At 41.8% G+C, this 18,110-nt stretch overlaps 1 protein-coding gene across 2 annotated transcripts in view; it reads left to right on the forward strand.

Annotated features, from left to right (window-relative positions):
- DNAJC27 (DnaJ heat shock protein family (Hsp40) member C27) overlaps positions 1 to 16,199 on the forward strand; it is a 29,432-nt gene extending 13,233 nt beyond the window's left edge. Inside the window, exons 4-9 of one of the 2 annotated variants that reach the window (XM_044261966.1) lie at positions 2,702 to 2,866; positions 3,505 to 3,627; positions 9,005 to 9,165; positions 12,277 to 12,405; positions 12,550 to 12,614; positions 12,791 to 16,199. In XM_044261966.1, the coding sequence (XP_044117901.1) occupies positions 2,702 to 2,866; positions 3,505 to 3,627; positions 9,005 to 9,165; positions 12,277 to 12,405; positions 12,550 to 12,595 (624 nt within the window). In that variant the 3' untranslated portion in view covers positions 12,596 to 12,614; positions 12,791 to 16,199. Of the gene's footprint in view, positions 1 to 2,701; positions 2,867 to 3,504; positions 3,628 to 9,004; positions 9,166 to 12,276; positions 12,406 to 12,549; positions 12,615 to 12,790 lie in introns of those variants that run through there. The other variant, XM_044261967.1, reaches the window with a different exon arrangement.
- Positions 16,200 to 18,110: the final 1,911 nt, after the last annotated feature.

Consider the following 18,110-nt stretch of genomic DNA (forward strand, 5'->3'; position numbering starts at 1 on the left):
TAGCATCCTATTTAATTAAACTTTGGATGCTGCAAGACTTCCAGGACTAACATCAGAGAGCTGTCTTGGGAGCTGAGAATAAGAGGGCTGTGGGGGACCATTGAGGCTTCTCCTTTTTTATTTTACAGATGGGAAAAACCAAAGCTGGAGGTGGTAAAACCACTTACTTAAGACTACAGAGGTAGCCAGTTGCTGAGCCCAGACCTGAACTTGAGTCAGTTGAAAGAGAAATCCATGAGGCTTACCTAAACCTCTATTTACACGCAAATCTCCCTCTGGATAGCATAATTTGCACTTTGAAATTCTTTGACTTCTGCTTACATTCTCTACATTCAGCTCTTCTTGATTTAAAATGTCTTGAATACTTACACCTGGTAGGCCCTGTTGGCTGACACAAAGACAGACGCATCAAGACACATGCCTGTCACTTGCGGCCTACTGGAAAAGGCAGCTGTGTATGCTACCAACTATAAAACCAGACAGGAAGTAATATGGGCACTACTAGAAGCACAAAGGCTGTGGTATTTCAGGAATACAGGGGTTAGATTCTGTTTGGCAGGGGTTGGGGGTTAGATGATAAGGTGTGGGGCAGGAAAAACTCCATGAAAGATGCAGTGTCATAGCCAAACTTGAAAGATTAAAGATAAAGAGGTGTCTGTTTCGAGACGGAGTTAGAGAAGCACAGGGGAGGTTTAGGGAATGAGAGATTATCCACTTTGAAGGACAGGAGGTAGGAGGAGGATAAGACTGGGAAGCTGGTGGGGGACTGATCAGAAGCTTTCAACACCAGTTAAAAGAATTTGAAATTTAAGGGGTTGGCAGTAGGGAAACACTAAAGAATTTTTGAACCAGGTCTTCGAAAAGATAAATATGTAATGTGTATTATGTTGCTGGGGAGGTTACTTAGAAAATTCTTGCAGTAGTAGTCAGGAGGTAGTGTAATGTTGGCACATGGAAATGGAAAGGAAGTGACAGGTGCAGGAAATCTGGCAGAGGCAGGCCCTACAGGATTGTTTGTACCTGCAGAGTGAAAAAGGAGAGGAAAGCAGCAAAGGTGAACGCTAGACTTTCAATCCACATGGCTCAGAGAATGGTGTGCTCCTTTCATCACTAGAAGTTCAAGGGAAGGAAAAGATTGGGAAGGAATAAGTTGGAGGGTTTCCTGTTGTACATATTGGATTTGAGATTCCAGCAAGACATTGAGCGGGGAGAGTCTAGAGTTAACTAGAAAAGCAGGTCTGGAAGCACAGATGAAAAGGCGCACCTTGGAGCTTCTCCCAGTTGAAATTATGCAGGTGGTTATGTTGTCTGAGTTGGAAGGAAGGATTGAAAAAGAAAGGCTGAAGGTTTGGGATGGGATTAGGGGAATTACAGCAGCCAGCTGGCGTGGGAGCAATGGAGAGAGGAGGAGTTGGTAAGAGACCAGACAAGAAAGAACCTAGAGAGCGTGGCATATGGGAGCCAAGGCAGCAGGAGTTTCGGGGAAGAAGGCAGAGGCCCATTTTCACTTCTGCAGGTAGGCTGAGGACCTTGAGGACTGAGGGGAGAAGACTCCTGCTGTTCGTCACTTTAATTCTTTCTGATTTAATTGCTTTTAATTTAGGAGAAAACTGCTTCTGTTTCTACAAATTAATAGCCATTTGCCTTCTTGGCCCAGGCGTCTGTCTATACTCAGAAACCTTAATCTCATGCCTGATGTGTGTAAGAAGACTTCGTTTCTTACAGCAGACTGGTATGGGCATGTGCATACTGCACTCTCTGAGACGAATGAGTAATACACGGCCTCTGTCAAGGTTCTTACTGGAATTTTGGCCTGAAACCCCCGGTTTGTCAATGTTATTCCGCACCCACTCAACTTACGCTTCCTCTGCCACTTTCTTGTGCCCTATACTTCATGCTGCCTCTTCCTAGAATTATAGATAAGCCCCAGAAGCGAGTCGCCATTTCTAGCCAAAATATTGAAGGTGGACCATCAGAGGAGGGTGAGAAAGGAAGGCAGAAGATGCAAATAGACATTGTTTTGCAGGCACTGTAGGTGCTTTGCCTTCATCATCTCATATAATCCTCGAAATTACCCCGTGAAGGAAGTAGTACTGTCCCCATTTGATAGATGAGGACACTGAGATGCAGAGAGGTTAAGTGACTTGCCCAAAATCACACAACTAATAAGTAAGAGTGACCCCCAGATTTGACTCTAGAGCCGTTACAGCCCTGGGGCTCTGCGTTTGGAGTTCTGAAGTTAGTGCGGAGACCCTAGAGTCAGGGAAGCTCTACCCAGCGTCCCAGGGAGCCTGCTCCAGGCTCTGGTACATAACTGGCCATAACTCTTGCTGATGCTTGTGTCATTTTTGCCTGAAGTTCTTCATTCTTCCTGAGAAGAGCTTTATTCTATAGAATTTGTGTTATTTTAAGATCTACTAACGAGAATTAAAGATGGATTGCCTCTAGGGAGTGGAGCTGGGGGTGAGAAGGGCTGAGGCAGGAAGCTGTTAACGTTCATCACAAGACCTTGTCCTCGTAGGGTTTTTCTTATCATGTTACTTTGATTTTATAAAAAGTCCTCTAAAGACCAGTAAATATTGAGATACAATAGCAAATACTATGTATGTACAAAAGAATGCCCTTTGTTATGTTAATGACTGTGAGATATATTATAAAATCACAAAACCTCCAATTTGCACATCTGTTCTTTTTTGTGAAGGTTCGTAATGAGTTTTACAAGGATACACAGGGTGTAATACTGGTCTATGATGTTGGGCAGAAAGATTCCTTTGACGCCCTTGATGCGTGGCTGGCAGAGATGAAGCAGGATCTTGGACCTCACGGAAACATGGAAAATATTGTATTTGCAGTGTGTGCCAACAAGGTAACTGCTTTGGACATTATATGCTCAACTTTCCAGATCCATTATGGGAAGAGTGCAGCTCTGAGTTTTGGGGAACAAATGAAAAAAAAAAAAAAAAGAAATCCTTATTCTATACTATAGGAATCAACAGATTTTCAAAACATACATCCCTAAAACAAAGAATAAAAACACAAATTCCCATATGTTGGGGTATTTATCCATTTTTTTCTGGTGCTATACATGGGGAAGGGTATTAGTGACAGAGCAGGAGAAGGGGATCCTAATAATTACACTCTGGCCTTGATTAGAGAAGGGACAGTAGTTAGGTGTGCAGCGTGGATTATGGAAAGGAATGGAAAGCAGACTTGAGTGTGGGAGACCGCATGAAGCCAACTTTCACAGAGGTGAATTTGAGGTGAGCAGTTTTCTTCGAGGATAAAGTGGGAAGTGCGGGAGCAGGCACTTGTTATTTTGCCACAGAAAATCAGTCTATGTTCAATATTGGCAATTTTTTGGGTCCTCGTAATTGTATATACTGGTGCTGGAGTTCATGTAAGAGTAGTTTTTGCCTCAGTAAAAGATTGATGAAGACCTCACAGGGCCTGTGCTAGTGGATCAAGGTTGGGGTCTTCTCTCTGTCCCCCAACTTTCTATTTCAGATTGACTGTACCAAGCATCGCTGTGTAGATGAAAGTGAAGGGCGTTTGTGGGCCGAAAGCAAAGGCTTCCTGTACTTTGAAACTTCAGCACAGACTGGAGAGGGAATCAATGAGATGTTCCAGGTAAGCTGGCATTGTTTTGTTTGTTCCGAGGCTGACCATGCCAAATTTTAGTTTAAATTATGAGAAGCAAAAATGTAATAAGGATTTCTCATTGGAATAAGCTTGTTCTTTTCAGAAGCTTGTGAGAAAAAGATTGAGAGAGAGAGAGAGTGTGTGTGTGTGTGTGTGTGTGTGTGTGTATGTGTGTGTGTGGTATCTATCTGCCTGCTGTGTACTTGAGACCGGACCTGGCTGATCATCAGAATTACTTTGGGAAATTCTTAAAAATACAGATTTCCAGGCTCCAAAACTACTGGAAGCTTAGTGCTTGTGCTGGAGCTCGAGAATCTATATTTTGAAAAAGCTTTCCAGGTGATTCTGATGATCATCAAGTTTAACAACTGTTATTATATACTTACTTATAATAGAACAAAGATTTTCTTGAGAACTACCTTTGGTTAATGGTGTTACTTTTGCATGAATAGGTAGATGGAAGGATTACTTTGGCGAAATTGCCTTGCCGTAGCTGATATAATCCTATATTGCAAGGGCACAGTTAGAGAATAGGAGCCTGGCATTGCAGAGTCCAGCCAATCACACGTAAAATAAAGGTCTTATCCACCAAGTAGACAATGGAAGGATGTACTCATATTGCAACCTGAATAGATGGTGATTTTTAAAAAATTACTAATCTTGAATAATTTTAAGGGACAAGGTTTATTTATTTACTTATTATTTTTTTTTTTTAGAGGAGAGGGGAGGGCCAGAGGGAGAGAAAGAATCTGAAGCGGACTCTGTGCCTAGCACAGAGCCCAATGTGGGCTTGACCTCACAACCCTGAGACTATGACCTGAGCTAAAATCAAGAATTGGACACTTAACCAACTAAACCACGTGGGTGCCCAGAACAAGACCTTTTTTTTTTTAAAGAAGATTTCATTTATTTATTTATTTATTTATCTATTTATTTTAGAGAGAGAGAGAAAAAGAGAGAGCATGAGTAGGAGGGGCACAGGGACGGGGAGAGAGAGAAACTCAAGCAGGCTCCTGAGCTGAGCAGGGAGCCTGACGTGGAGCTTGATCTCATGACTCTTGAGATCACGACCTGAGCTGAAACCAAGATTCAGATGCTTAACCAACCGTGCCCCCAGGCACCCCCAGAACAAGGCTTTTTTAAAATAATAAATTATAAAGTCAACTCTTGATTACAGATACATTTGGAAGTAAGTGGTGACATGAATTATGCATTTTTTCTCTTCTGAATATATCTTGATATTTTGGGAGTTTTTAGCATTTCAAATAATGTAGCTATACTGTAAAGAGTTGTTCTTAATTATTGAGTGGGATTTCATTTAATCTTTTATGCTGAATTTCTTTCTCTTAAGGTGTCACTGCCCCTATTAGAAGACAGGATTCATCCTTGGCTGACAGTTTGAATTGGGCATCATAGCTTCTGTTTTAAGACCAAATAAGGTTGATGTTGGCTTGCCACATCCTGTTCTATTGAGTACATGAACCTGTGTGAGTTTGTACCTATTTATGTGCAATAACGGTACTTGATCATTGGAATAGTGTTTTACTATTCTGGAGAAGTTTACGTGTTTCATCTCATTTGAGATTTAGTGTGTAGCAGGTTTTATTCTCATTTCAGATTTTATAACATCTAAGAGTGCTGAAGTGACTTGTCTAAGGGTATAAATAACGACTGTTGAAGATTAAATTTCTTTCAGCTCTTTAAAGATGTAGTCCATTCTCTTCTGGCCTCTCTTGCAACTCATAAGATGTTAGTACCCATTCGTACTCTTGGTTTTTTGTTCATAATGTGTTGGGGATTTTTTCCCCTCTAGCCACTTTCAAGAGTTTTTCTTTATCTTTGGCTTTTGGCTTTGGACTGTGTGACTAGATGTGATTCTCCTTATATCTATCCTGCTTGGTATTTGTTGAGTTTCTCGGAGAGCTAAGCAGGTGTTTTTTATCATCATTTGTTCAAAATATTTTTAGTTTATTTTCACTCATTTCCTTCCTGGACTCCAGTTACGTGTGTATTAGGCCATTTGATTTTGTCCCATAGTCCTTGAGACTATGTTATTTTTCTTTCCTTTTTCTCTATTTTTTGGATCACATAGTCTCTATTGGTCTGACTTTCAGCTGCTTTTAAATCTGAGTGAATTTTTCAACTCCATACTTTTCAGTCCTAGGATTTGCATTTGTTTTTCTTGTGTAGATCCTGGTTCTCTGCTGGGATTCTCTATCTGTTCACTTATTAAGACTATGTTTTCCTTTATCTCTTTGAAATATTTATAATAGCTCCTTTAAAGTCTTTGTCTGCTAAGTCCAATATCTGAATCGTCTTGGGCCCAGTTTCTGTTGACAGCTTTTTTTTCTTTTTTTTTGCCTGACTATAGATCATATTTTCTTGTGTCTTTGTATAAATAGTGATTTTTGATTGAATGAATACCGAGACACTGTGAATAATGCATTGTAGAGGCTCTAGATTCTTTATTTTCCTCGGCAGAATATTGGTTCTTATTTTAGCAGGCAGTTACCAACAGATTACATTGAATTTGCATGGGTTTGGTTTTTTGCTTTCATAGCAAGGATCTGAAGGAAGCCCAAATTGTTGTCTAAGCCCTTCAAATTTGGTAGAACTCAACCTTCAAATTCTGTCTCTATTTAGACCTTGTCAGCTCTTGGTTTTCGGTTTTGTCAGGATGAGTTTACTACTAAGCCATAGTCTTTCTATGATATCTCAGCTAGATACTCAGGATACCAATGAAATAGTAAGCAATGTCTGCACTCTAGCAAGGTCCGACTGTACTGTTCCTGGAATGCCTCTTCCCAAAACACCACTAGACTTCTAGTATATTGGTTCTCTTCTCAATCCCATGGTCAGCCTCAGGTGATATCACCCGGTGCATTTATAGCCTGGGCCGCAGCTACAGATCAGTGGGGAACTGTCACATGGACTTCTGGGGCCCAATCCTGCCTTTCTCCTTCTTCTCCAATGCCCTGCTCTGCAGATTCCAGCCCCTTCAGTATCCTTAAACTCTGATCTCTGTCTCTTTCATTCAGTGGGACTGTGGGACTGCTCAGACCAGCTCTCTGTGACATGGCCAGGAAATGGGCTCCAGGTAGAAACTGAGGGGCAGTACTGTGCTTGCTGTTGTCCACTACCTGGAAATAGTTTCTTGCTCTATCTGTCCATTTTCATTGTAGTTTATGGCAGGAGTTCTAGCCCGGTCCCTGTCACTCCATCATGGCTGGAACTCAGACATGGAATGTAAACAGACCCTTGACTTCAATTCTCCTGTTTCCTACACCACACCACAGCTGGCGCTTCTAAACCATGTGTGCTACAAGTGAATGCTTGTGTCCTCAGAGATCTGGGAGTGTTTATATTTTAGCTTAACTGATAAACTAGAAGAAAACCTTACTGATACAGAGCACAAGCAAACATCAGTGAACTGTGATGACTTTTAGGTTGCTTTTATCCTTTCAGATAAATCTTGGGTAGCACTCAGGGATATAACAGTCTGTTTAAAAACAGGCTAACAAGGAATGTAAAAAAAAAAAAAACTATGTAAGCAAACGCTTAGAAACAGTGCTTTCCTGCTGACTCAATTTAATTCATATTTTCTTTGTTTCCTATACACTTCTAGACACTATGTCAGAAAGGAACTCGAGTTTTGTCTTTTTCCCATTGTGAGCGGAGTAAGACAGGCTAATCACATCAACTCTTCTTTTGTCTTGTTACCTTGTGTCTTTCCCTTTGGCATCCTCCTCACAAATCAGCCTTCTTGTTTAAGCTGTCAAGTCTATTAGCTATTGCTGGAGATAAGAAGGAGGAGTCTATGAGAATGTGGACAAATTTTGGACAATGACAGGAATTATAGACATAGCTGAAAAAGAAGAGAGATTAAAGCAGAGATGGAGGGAAGAAGGGATGTGTCGTGTAGTAAATGAGACTTTTGAGCAAAGTTTTCCAACAATAGTAACTGAACTCTGAGCAGGATCAAACAATAGTTTTCGCTTTGAAAAACATAAAAAAAATGGGCAAAGAATCTGAACAATTTAGAGAAAAAGGAAAGGTACTAAGCATATGAAAAGACACTCAGAAACTTTAAATCCAAACTGTGTGCTGCACATAGGTTTGGCAAAAGTGAAGCTGTGTGAGAATGCACCACAGTGACAAGGGGACAGACAAATAGAGTGTCGGACCCTGTGATGGGGGTGTAAACTGGCACAGTCATTTTGTAGGACAGTTGTCAAAATCAAAAATTAAAGTGCCTCTACACTGTTACTTAGTACTTCTCCTTTTAGGAATTTATCTGAAAGCAGCATCTCCACAAGTGTGCAAACACACACACACACACACACACCGAGTATTCATTAAAGCACTGTGTGTAATAGCAACACCTAGAATTAATTGACTTGTCAATTGGGGAAATAGGGAGTTGGTTAAATAAATTAAGATACAGTCACATAGTGAAATACTGAACAGTCATTAAAAAGGATGAGGAAAGTGTCTATACGCACTTTTTCTCTAGAGAAAGAGTCCAAGGTATATTTAAAAAAAAAAATTTTTTTTTAATGTAATTTCTATTCCCAACATGGGTCTTGAACCCACAGCACCAAGATCAAGAATTGCACACTCTACCAACTAAAACAGCCAGGTGCCTCTGTATTTTTATGTGAAAAAGTTTGAGGAGCTTAGCGGTATGTTTAATCTGCTTTCTCTTATGTCAGTGTTTAGTGTAGGGATGGATATACCGGTATTCTTTTTTTTTTTTTTAAGATTTTACTTATTTATTCAACAGACCAAGATCACAAATAGGCAGAGAGGCAGGTAGAAGCAGGCTCCCTGCTCAGCAGAGAGCCCCATGCGGGGCTCAATTTCAGGCCCCTGGGATCACAACCTGAGCCGAAGGCAGAGTCTTTAACCCACTGAGCCACCCAGGCGCCCCTGATATACTGGTATTCTGATAGAAAAATTTTCTGGGAAGATACTCAAAAATACTAACAATGGTTACTTCTAGGAGAGGAACTTGAGGGGCAGGAAGACAGTTTTCATTTTACACTTTTATTTACTATTTGAATTTTTCTAACAGTGTTCACCTACTACTTTTCACCTCAAGAGTGTTATTTGAGAGGAAGATTATAAGCCATTTAAAGTTTATTCCTTATACTTTTGTGTGTTAAAAAAATACACAAGCGTGTGTATTTTGTGCATATACACATAAACATACATATAAGATAAAAGAAAAAAACCTTCAAACTATATATTTGCTTTATGGTGAATTTTAAGTTATTATAATATATTAAAATTCTTTAAGTTATGCTTAAAGGAAATTCCTATTTTCATAAAATCAGTTCTCCACTGGGATGATTTCTTTTTGCAGACCTTTTATGTATCCATAGTTGACTTATGTGAAAATGGAGGGAAACGTCCTATCACGAATAGCAATGCTAGCTTCACCAAAGAACAAGCAGACACCATTCGCAGAATTCGAAACAGTAAAGACAGTTGGGACATGTTGGGAGTCAAACCTGGGGCCTCAAGGTAAGCGGTGCTCTAGGATCTTAGTTCCAAGTTCTGTCCTGGGGAAAAACTCAGCTGTCAACATCGTAGGTCTGATATATCTTCTTGTCATTGACTGGAAATAGGAAGATGTGTGGAAATGCATTAGCTTATGTAATAGCTTTTCTTCAGTGAATTAATTGAATGCCAGAGAAACAAAGTAGAGGACACAGTGGCCTGATGAAGGAGCTCTGCAGTGTATTTGCATGAATACTTTCGGTAATGGTGTGTTCTGCTTTTGTCTGTATTGAATAGGAGCCTTGAAGCAAATGTAAACTTAAAAAAATACCTTACAAAAGAGAAATCTTAAATCATAGAATTTTAGAAGAGGAAAAGGATATTAGCAGCTTCTCCAGACATTTCATTTTATAGGTGAGAAAACTGGAATTCGGCGAGACTAAACTAAATGTTCAAGGACCCTAGGAGTTAGTGGTAGAATTCGTTCTTGACCTTGAACACTGTGTGTCTGCCTGGCTCTGTCTCTTTCTATGGCCCTCAGAATCCTGCTAGGTCCTCGTCTGTGTATGAATTTATGTTAAATGGTTTTATCTTTAGCCAAAAGAAATATTTGGGAGGAAGACAAATACAATCACTATTCTTTGTTGCTTGTGCAAGAATAAATCCTTGTTCGGTATGATTATATAACTTTTAACAATAGGATGCTTCTGTTACTATACATATTATGATTTTTATTGTAATTGTAAGCGTTCTCGGGTCTTTTTATTTTGCACCATAACTTTCCTCCCCAACCTTGTCCCTTTCTACTTTGTCACCTTGATTCACACACACACACGCACACAAAAGTACGTGTTGATACCAATGGCGTTAAGTTTCTCTTTTCCAATTTGGTCTCCTAGCCTGTCTTTAGGCCCAGAAGGCGAGAGGGCAGGGGAAGAAGAACACAGTTACTGGTCACCTTGACTTGCCAGGCCTTACAGAGAAGGCTTTAAACACACGAACATTTCAGATGATCTTATGTAAATAGCACAGTTAATTGGTGTCTTTTAAATGTCCTTTGGGATTTCCATAGTCTCATTCTACCATCTTCTGTTTACCTCCAAGGGAGATTGGCTCTAAAAGAAAGAAACTTATTAACTTAGTACAGTGTTTATTAAGGAAAAAGAAACTTCAGGTTCCTTATTTATTTACTATCTGTATTAATTGGAATCTACCAAAATATACGGGACTTCCACAAGTTCTCTCTCATTGACCAATATAAACATGTGCTCCTCTTACCTCCCTCTGGGTCGATCAAACTAATTTTGTATGTCAGTGAGCTCACTTGAACAGAACCTAGAAACAGTGTTTTTGAAGTTATAAAGAGTTTTAATGTTTGTTCAGTATCATGTTTACTGTTCTTGAACTTTAAGAAAATCTTCATCTTCAGCAGAATTAATGTATTTGTTACTTTGTAAATGTATTTGTTAATACATTTGTTATTTTGGTGAAGAATTCTGGCAATTCGGATTTCTTCAGAGAGGGAGAATATGATTCTTGTTAGCTAATATCAGAACTGTCTATGTAAAAAAGCCCCATGCATGTTTTAGAACAAGAGAATTCAAGGGGCTCCTGGGTGGTTCAGTCATTAGGTGTCTGCCTTCAGTTCAGGTAATGATCCCGGGTCCTGGGATTGAGTCCCATGTCGGGCTCCCTGCTCAGCGGGAAGCCTGCTTCTCCCTCTCCTGTTCCCCCTGCTTGTGTTCCCTCTGTCGCTTTCTCTTTCTCTGTTAAATAAATAAATAAATCTTTAAAGAAAAAAAAAATGAAGGAAAATAAGAGAATTCAGAGTTTGTTTAAGAGCAGAAAGCAGAAAAAGCCTTAGAATACATGCCCAAGCCTAGAGGACTATGAATATGGCCTTGGGACCTCTGTCTTTCCAAGTAGACACCCAAGACTTTCCATCACCTGCAAGACAATCACAGACCATCTCTCTAATTCAGAGAGCCGAGTAGAAATCCTTCTGATAAAACATAAAGGAGAAAAACTAGAGCGTTTGGGAAAGCGCCATATCTAGGCTAATAGCATAACTGGAAACCTGAATTACAAAAAGAAGGTGGGAAATAAAACTATCTGGTAAAGACAGAACTACACCTGACCAGAGGAGGAGCTGGATACTTAGAAGCTTCTGGAGGCCTAACACCAGAGGGTGGTGAAGAGCAGGGAGAGGTGGTCTCCCAGAGCTCTCCTGGTCTTTGGGATTCACTTTACTGCCCCTTTCCTTTATGGATAATGTTCCCTTCTCTTTTCTTTCTTCTTTGGTCTCAGGAGCTCGCTGGAGCTCTCCAGTACCCCCATCTGCAGCGTCCCTTTCTTGGTCAATGGTGTCACCCTGAGCTTCAGCATCCCCTTGACCTTGGAACTTATCTCAGCCCCTTTTCTTCCATCTCCTTGACCTGTATGTCCAGCTTGTCACCTGCTTCTGTCGATTCTTTCTGTGTGTCATCCCTTAGCCTCCCTTGATCCAGACTCTTGTACTTGTGCTTGGCTTCTCGTAACAATCTCCTAACCTCGAAAATCAGCTTTCTCAGCACCTTTTTTTGTCATGAAAAACTTACTGATGTCATTGTTTATCAAGTCTACTTTTTTATTGTTGTTTTGATTTCAAGGCCTCTCCCTTACTGGTCAGAGCTTCCTGGCCAACTTTGTTTTTGTTACCCCCAGTAGTGTCCTCATGGAACTTCATGCCACGGCCATGCTGTTCATAGTTCCTAGCTTCTGCCGGCTCTCTCCCGGTGGCCCAGTGTCTCCCCATCTCCTTCAGAACCCCACCCCACAGGCCTTTCCTGATCACCCCGTGCCCTCATTGCTTCAGACAGTGAAGATTTGCTGGATGCCTGCTCTCTGCCAAGGACCTTTCCGTGGATCCTTCTTTTACCAGGCATTTTCTTGGTGTTTCGATACTCCACATGATATTTCTTTCTCTACTTGTCTGTAACATATTATTTACTTGTTTATTGTTTGTTTCCGAGTCCTTTAGTTCCACTTTTGAGAAAAGGTAGTAATGCAAGAGATATGATGTAAGTCCAGACACCAAACTGCCGTGGGCCGGGGCTGACCCTGTCGCTGACATAGAGCTTGGCTTCTTTCTCGTAGGGATGAAGTCAACAAAGCCTATCGGAAGCTCGCTGTGCTGCTTCACCCCGACAAGTGCGTGGCGCCTGGTAGTGAAGATGCCTTCAAAGCGGTGGTGAATGCCCGGACAGCCCTCCTGAAGAACATCAAGTAGGAAGTCAGAGAAAAAGACAAGTGTGGCCCTCAAGTATAAACTGACTGTCCCTAGAAGTGAAATAACCACCATGGGTTATTTTTTTTTTCTCCACAAAAATCTTACTGCTTTTTTCTTTTGTGTTGTCATTTGTAAATTAGAAATTCAGGTGCCTGTGACCATTTCAGACATTTTACAGAGCAGTGAAGACAACCAAGCGCCACTTGTACGTATAGTTTCTTTCCTATTTCCAAATAATCCGAATTTTGTTCCTCCTTCATTTGTGAGCTCGGTAATGGTAGCGTCCCTCATGCACTTGACTCAGGATAGTCCAGGAGGTTTCTGGAGGGAGGAAGGGGGCGCAGGGGGACCTTTCGCTTTTCTTTTTCTTTTTTTTTAAAGTTCATCGAAGAAGAAGACAGCAGAAACAGAAGGAAACGGTAACAAAACCCCCAAAAGTGTGGTGGGACCTCACACGCAAGTCACTTCTTTTACGAGTTCCTTAGTAGGATTTGAACCATCGATCGACCTATAATTAATGAACTCTGGAAGGCCCTTTGGAAGTTGTGAATCAAGGTAATACCGTTCCAAATTGAGCAGTCCTTTGTGGACCTACATTCTGTCCCCTTCTCCAGCCACCAGGGGGAGAGACAGGCTAGTCCTAGGAGAGAAAAGGCAGTGGCAGCCACGAGTTCTGGAACACTGGCTGTTGCTCGTCTTGCCCCTGGATCTGAGGCCTTTCTCCAGCCATGGAAGCAATGCTGGTAGCAGTAGGGAGCATCAGGCACCCAGGAAGCAGGAGTCAGGTTCCACAACAGACGTGCTTGCAGGTCACATGAGAGCTTGTCTACGCATCCCCGAAGGCAAGGCCAGAGGCAAGGCCCAAGGGCACAGCCAGCCTGGCTTGGACTTGTCTGATGCCCCTCCGAGAGCCTGTGGATGAGGCTTCTGCCTTTTCTTGTTTCTGCATCCTTTGCCACAGGTAGGTGGGAAACGCAGGGGCACGCCTCTACCGCCTGGCCTCTTCACTTACCTCCTTGAGTTCCTTCCTTTTCCTTTTCTCTTCCTTATTTATTTATTTTATAAATATACCACATCTGTCATTTTCCTCCTGATTGTCTGGCTTTTGGCCACTGCCTCTTCCATCCTCCCTTACGAGGCTTCACCTTACAGTCCTCCCGTACAAGCCCTGGTTGACTGGAGTCAAGTGTGGATCCTTTGGGTGTTGGTGGAGGGAGAGATCTTAAGGCCTATGTGGGAAGAATTTCTAATTTTTGCTTGGGCTCCATATTTCTAAACAATAATATATTTACACTCTAGATTATGAAAGCTAATATAATGTACAGAAATCCATTCTCTTGCCATAGTCTCCTCCATATCCACGGAACGGATGAAGTATGTTAGGACTGGCCCTTCCTCCAGAGCTTTCAGAACTGGTCTTGCTGTTTGACCCATTGTATTGTGAATCTCGGTACATTACTCATCTTTTAGCTGCAACCACCCTGCATTAATTGGGCTTTAAGGTGCATAAAATGTGAGTTTCAAGCAGCTATCCCATATTGATCACCAAATAGCATTCACCTACCCAAAAAGAAAAGCCACTTCAGTTTCATTCCAGCCCTCTGCAGTCTTCTGGCTTCTCCTCTCCAAAGCAGCTTCCCTTTGCGTGTCTGCCCTTGGGCTGCATTGAGCTTGTTGTCAGGAAACCAGAGCATTGTTTTCTAGTATGGCTTTTCATCTTGGTAATACTGAAAATGCTTCTTTTTTATGAATTGAGTCTAATACATAATTTTCTGGGGATTTTCTTCTGGACTTGTAATTTTAAATAGCTTCTGGGACTATAAAACTCCAACCCAAAGTGCTTCTGAATTTAAATTTTACTTAAGGCCTTCATCATGCCTAAAGTAATTAAAATGTGGGTCTATTCTTGTAAAGGAACTAGAGTCAAAGAAACGAGGGACCGTGCATGGTAGCGTCAGCCCAAATTGACATGACAGCCCACTGAGTGTGTGGCCCTGTATGGAGCCTGTGCTAGTTTTCATCACTGTTGCTAAAGACCAGGTTGGTCACCTCATTCAACTACATTGTGCAGATGAACAGTTACAACAGAATTTGTTAGTGCTTCCATTCCTATATAACGAGTGACTTGTGGAAATTTAGCCTGATTTTGGTTCTTAGGTCTTAGAACTCAGTTCCTAACACCTTCATTATTAATGTTAAAGATGGCCATGAACTACTTCATTTATGTAAAAGAAAGAAAAGAAGAAAGTTAAGCTTCAGGGTCCTGGAATTTGTCCGAGTGCCATAATCCTTGAGTAGAATATTAAGGGATAATAAAGCATGATTTGCAATGCAAAGTTTTTTGGTACTAATGTAATACAAAGCTTTGTAGACCTCTGTGCATTAAATTTATATTCTCGGTGCAAATATGTACTTTGTAGTTCAACTTTATGAAATTCCTTCAGCCAGTTAGGATCTCAAAATACATTGGTGAGATTAACAACTAGCAGAATCATTCCATTGGCTAAAAATATTTGATGGAGAATCTTGTTTTTCAAGAAAGAATAAGAAGTTTGAACCGTTCGTATTAAAGCCATTGCTTCCATGTCTGAGTCATCAAGAACAAGCAGTTTTAAAGCTTGTTAGAAATCCCTTGAGGTATTTCTAACTAATTGCCCATCCTACCTAAGCACTTTAAAATACACCGTCCTTTCCCCCCCTGTTCCCCTTTGAGGCTTCTTCTGAACTGATGTTCTCGCCTGTCAACAGTTCTCCTTCAGCCTCGTCGTCTCGCGTCGCATCTCCCCACACATGTGTCCTCGGCTCTGTTAGCCTGGGAACTTCAAAGTCCAGGCCTCAAGCACTGTGCTGCCACCCAGGAAAAGCTGCGGAGATCCTGTCACTGGCACACTTTTCTTGAGGCTCACATTTACCTCAGGAAACTCACTCTAGTGTGTTCTCGTGCATTGAATTCCCAACTGGTAAATAATTTCTTTCGACCCATAAACCAGTATCTAATTCACTGCTAGTTTAAAGAGCCATAGATAAGGCAGCTAAATTTCTGAAAGAAAGCCAGAGTAAGTAAGGAGCCCCCATCAGCCCTGTATCAGGACCACACTTCCTCCTGGACGGGTGACAGAATCTCGAGGGGGAGGGAGGTAGTTGAGGCCCAAGTTAGAAAGGGTGGATCCGCGCACGGATTGCCGCTGACAGTGACAGGGACAGCGCCCTTCTCAGAGGCACTTTCCGTGGGCGCTGGCATGTCACTCCCTTCCCCACCGCACTCCACCTAGCTCACTCAGTCTGCCAACGTTTTTGCAAAACTTTTGGAAAGTGAGTTTAGCTGCACAAGAGAGCTACCCACCTTCCACTGCAAGTTTTGCAAAGTGAAAAAAGGTTCACACTTCTCATGTTTGGTATTAGCACAAGTGTAACGTTTGTACATTGGTTTTTCCATTAAACGTTTCTAGAGAAGACAAAAGCTTAGATTTGTGACATGGGGAAATTAGAGTGTGTCTAACAAGCAGTGCAATACTGAGCCGTGCCAAAAAGGCCCTGGTGTGAAGTGGCTTGTCGGCAGGTTGGACGGTCTGGGTTAGCGTCCGGCATCCTGCGGGGCGATCGTCCCCTCTGACTGTGAATGCAGAGTCTCTAACGATACCCTTCGCTCTTACGAGGTAATTTGCATATTTGCGTTCTGTTGAAATAACTGAAAATGTTAAATCTAACAGTTGTTTATGTCTTGTATAGAGAGTGTCATATGTATTTAAGTTGTGTATTTTTATAAAATAAAGCCAAAACTCGAACACTGGCCTGTGGGCTGCACTTCTTTGATGAGATGCTGGTCTTTAATGTAAAATGTACTAGTCTAGAAGCGGCCCAGGCCCTCACCAACTGAGGCCTTACAGAGGATATCTTGCTTGAGTTTCCAGTTGGGAAATGGAGGAAATTTTATTCCTCAGTCCATCAGGTAATTCTAACCTTTTTTTTTTTTTTTTAAGATTTTATTTATTTATTTGACAAAGAGAGAGAGAGATCACAAGTAGGCAGAGAGGCAGGCAGAGAGAGGGGGAAGCAGGCTCACTGCCGAGCAGAGAGCCAGATGTGGGGACCGATCCCAGGACCCTGAGATCATGACCTGAGCTGAAGGCAGAGGCTTAACCCACTGAGCCACCCAGGTGCCCCAATCCTAACCTTCTTAAGTCGTGGTGAAAGTGTTTTGATCTCTTTTTTTTTTTTTTTTTAAGATTTTATTTATTTATTTGACTGACAGAGATCACAATAGGTTGGGGGGGGGAGAGCAGGCTCCCTGCTGAGCAGAGAACCCGATGTGGGGCTCCATCCCAGGGCCCTGGGATCATAACCTGAGCTGAAGGCAGAGGCTTAGCTCACTGAGCCATCCAGGCACCCGGTGTCTTGATTTCTTAAAGATAACTAATATTGTGTTGCATTTTTAATTCAGATAAAACTGTTACCATCTTATTTTAATAATGCAGCTCTCGACTGAACAACTTACTCATTCAGCTGGTCCCTGGAAACAAGAATCCTTAAGTAACAGACTGTTGGGAACCCAGAATTTGAAAGGGAAAGCTTTGCAGGGCCAATCCGCAGAAGACAGTGTCTCTCAGAAGCCTTCACATGAGGGCTGTAATTTTCATTATGAACAAAGTATGTTCTCACCTGAGAAGGCACGACACTCTTTTGGGGAACTGCTCTACTGTCCCCGAACATGCTTTCAAGACAAGCTGCCAAAGTCTCCTTTGCTTCCTAGCCACCCAGAATGGCCCATGAGCTGGGAGCATCGCCCAAGCTGAACCAACTGGCATCCTTCTCTGGGATCTTTCTCACCGGAGCTGGGAAAGCAAACTTCCTCTCAGGAGAGGAAGTAAGATGGGAGGAGTCCTGCGGATGTTGGCAACCTGATTCCAGTGCCATGGGAAACATTCTGAAAGAATGCAGCAGACATTCATTAGGAGACAGAGTCCTGATGGCCAACACTCGCCTTCTGGTTCCAGAGATCCCTTGAGCTGGTTGTTCTGCAAGCCCATATGCCACCCCAGAATCCTTCCCACAAACCTCCAACCCCTGTTTTCTGCTTGGTTTAGTTGGAGTTTGCTTTCCATTACTTGAAACTAAAGGGATATTAGACAATAGTAGACCTTAAGATTGTAAGCAAGGATGAGAAAGCTACAGTCTGTAGACTGAAATGACATCTGATAGGCATGTTATTACATTTATATATCATAATATATCCAATTATTTGTTTCTCAGTTGGAGTCTTTGGCTACGTCTTAACCCAATAGTCGCAAGTTCTAAACGGAAAAGCAAAATTAGGTTTATTCAATTTGTTTCAGGGTCCATTTATGCCAAATACTTGCAACTTCTTAAGTTTCTAATTAAATTTTATTGTTAAAGTGATCATTTGCCACGCATGTATTGAGCACCTACTATGTGCTAGCCCTGTTTTAGGCATGGAGGATACAACCGAGCTCAGGACCAACAAAAATCCCTGCCCTGTGCCTCTTAACATTCTAGTGTCTCTGTGTAGTTTTGAAGAAAAATTCTTTTTCTTTTTTTTTTTTTTAAGAGTTATTTATTTATCAGAGTGAGCACAAACGGAGGAGTGACAGGCAGAGGGAGAAGCAGACTCCCCACTGAGCAAGGAGCCGGATGTGGGACTCTGTCCCAGGACACCAGGATCATGACCTGAGCCGAAGGCAGC

This window comes from Neovison vison, chromosome 8 (genome assembly GCF_020171115.1).
Source record: "Neovison vison isolate M4711 chromosome 8, ASM_NN_V1, whole genome shotgun sequence".
Classification (NCBI taxonomy): Eukaryota; Metazoa; Chordata; class Mammalia; order Carnivora; family Mustelidae; genus Neogale; species Neogale vison.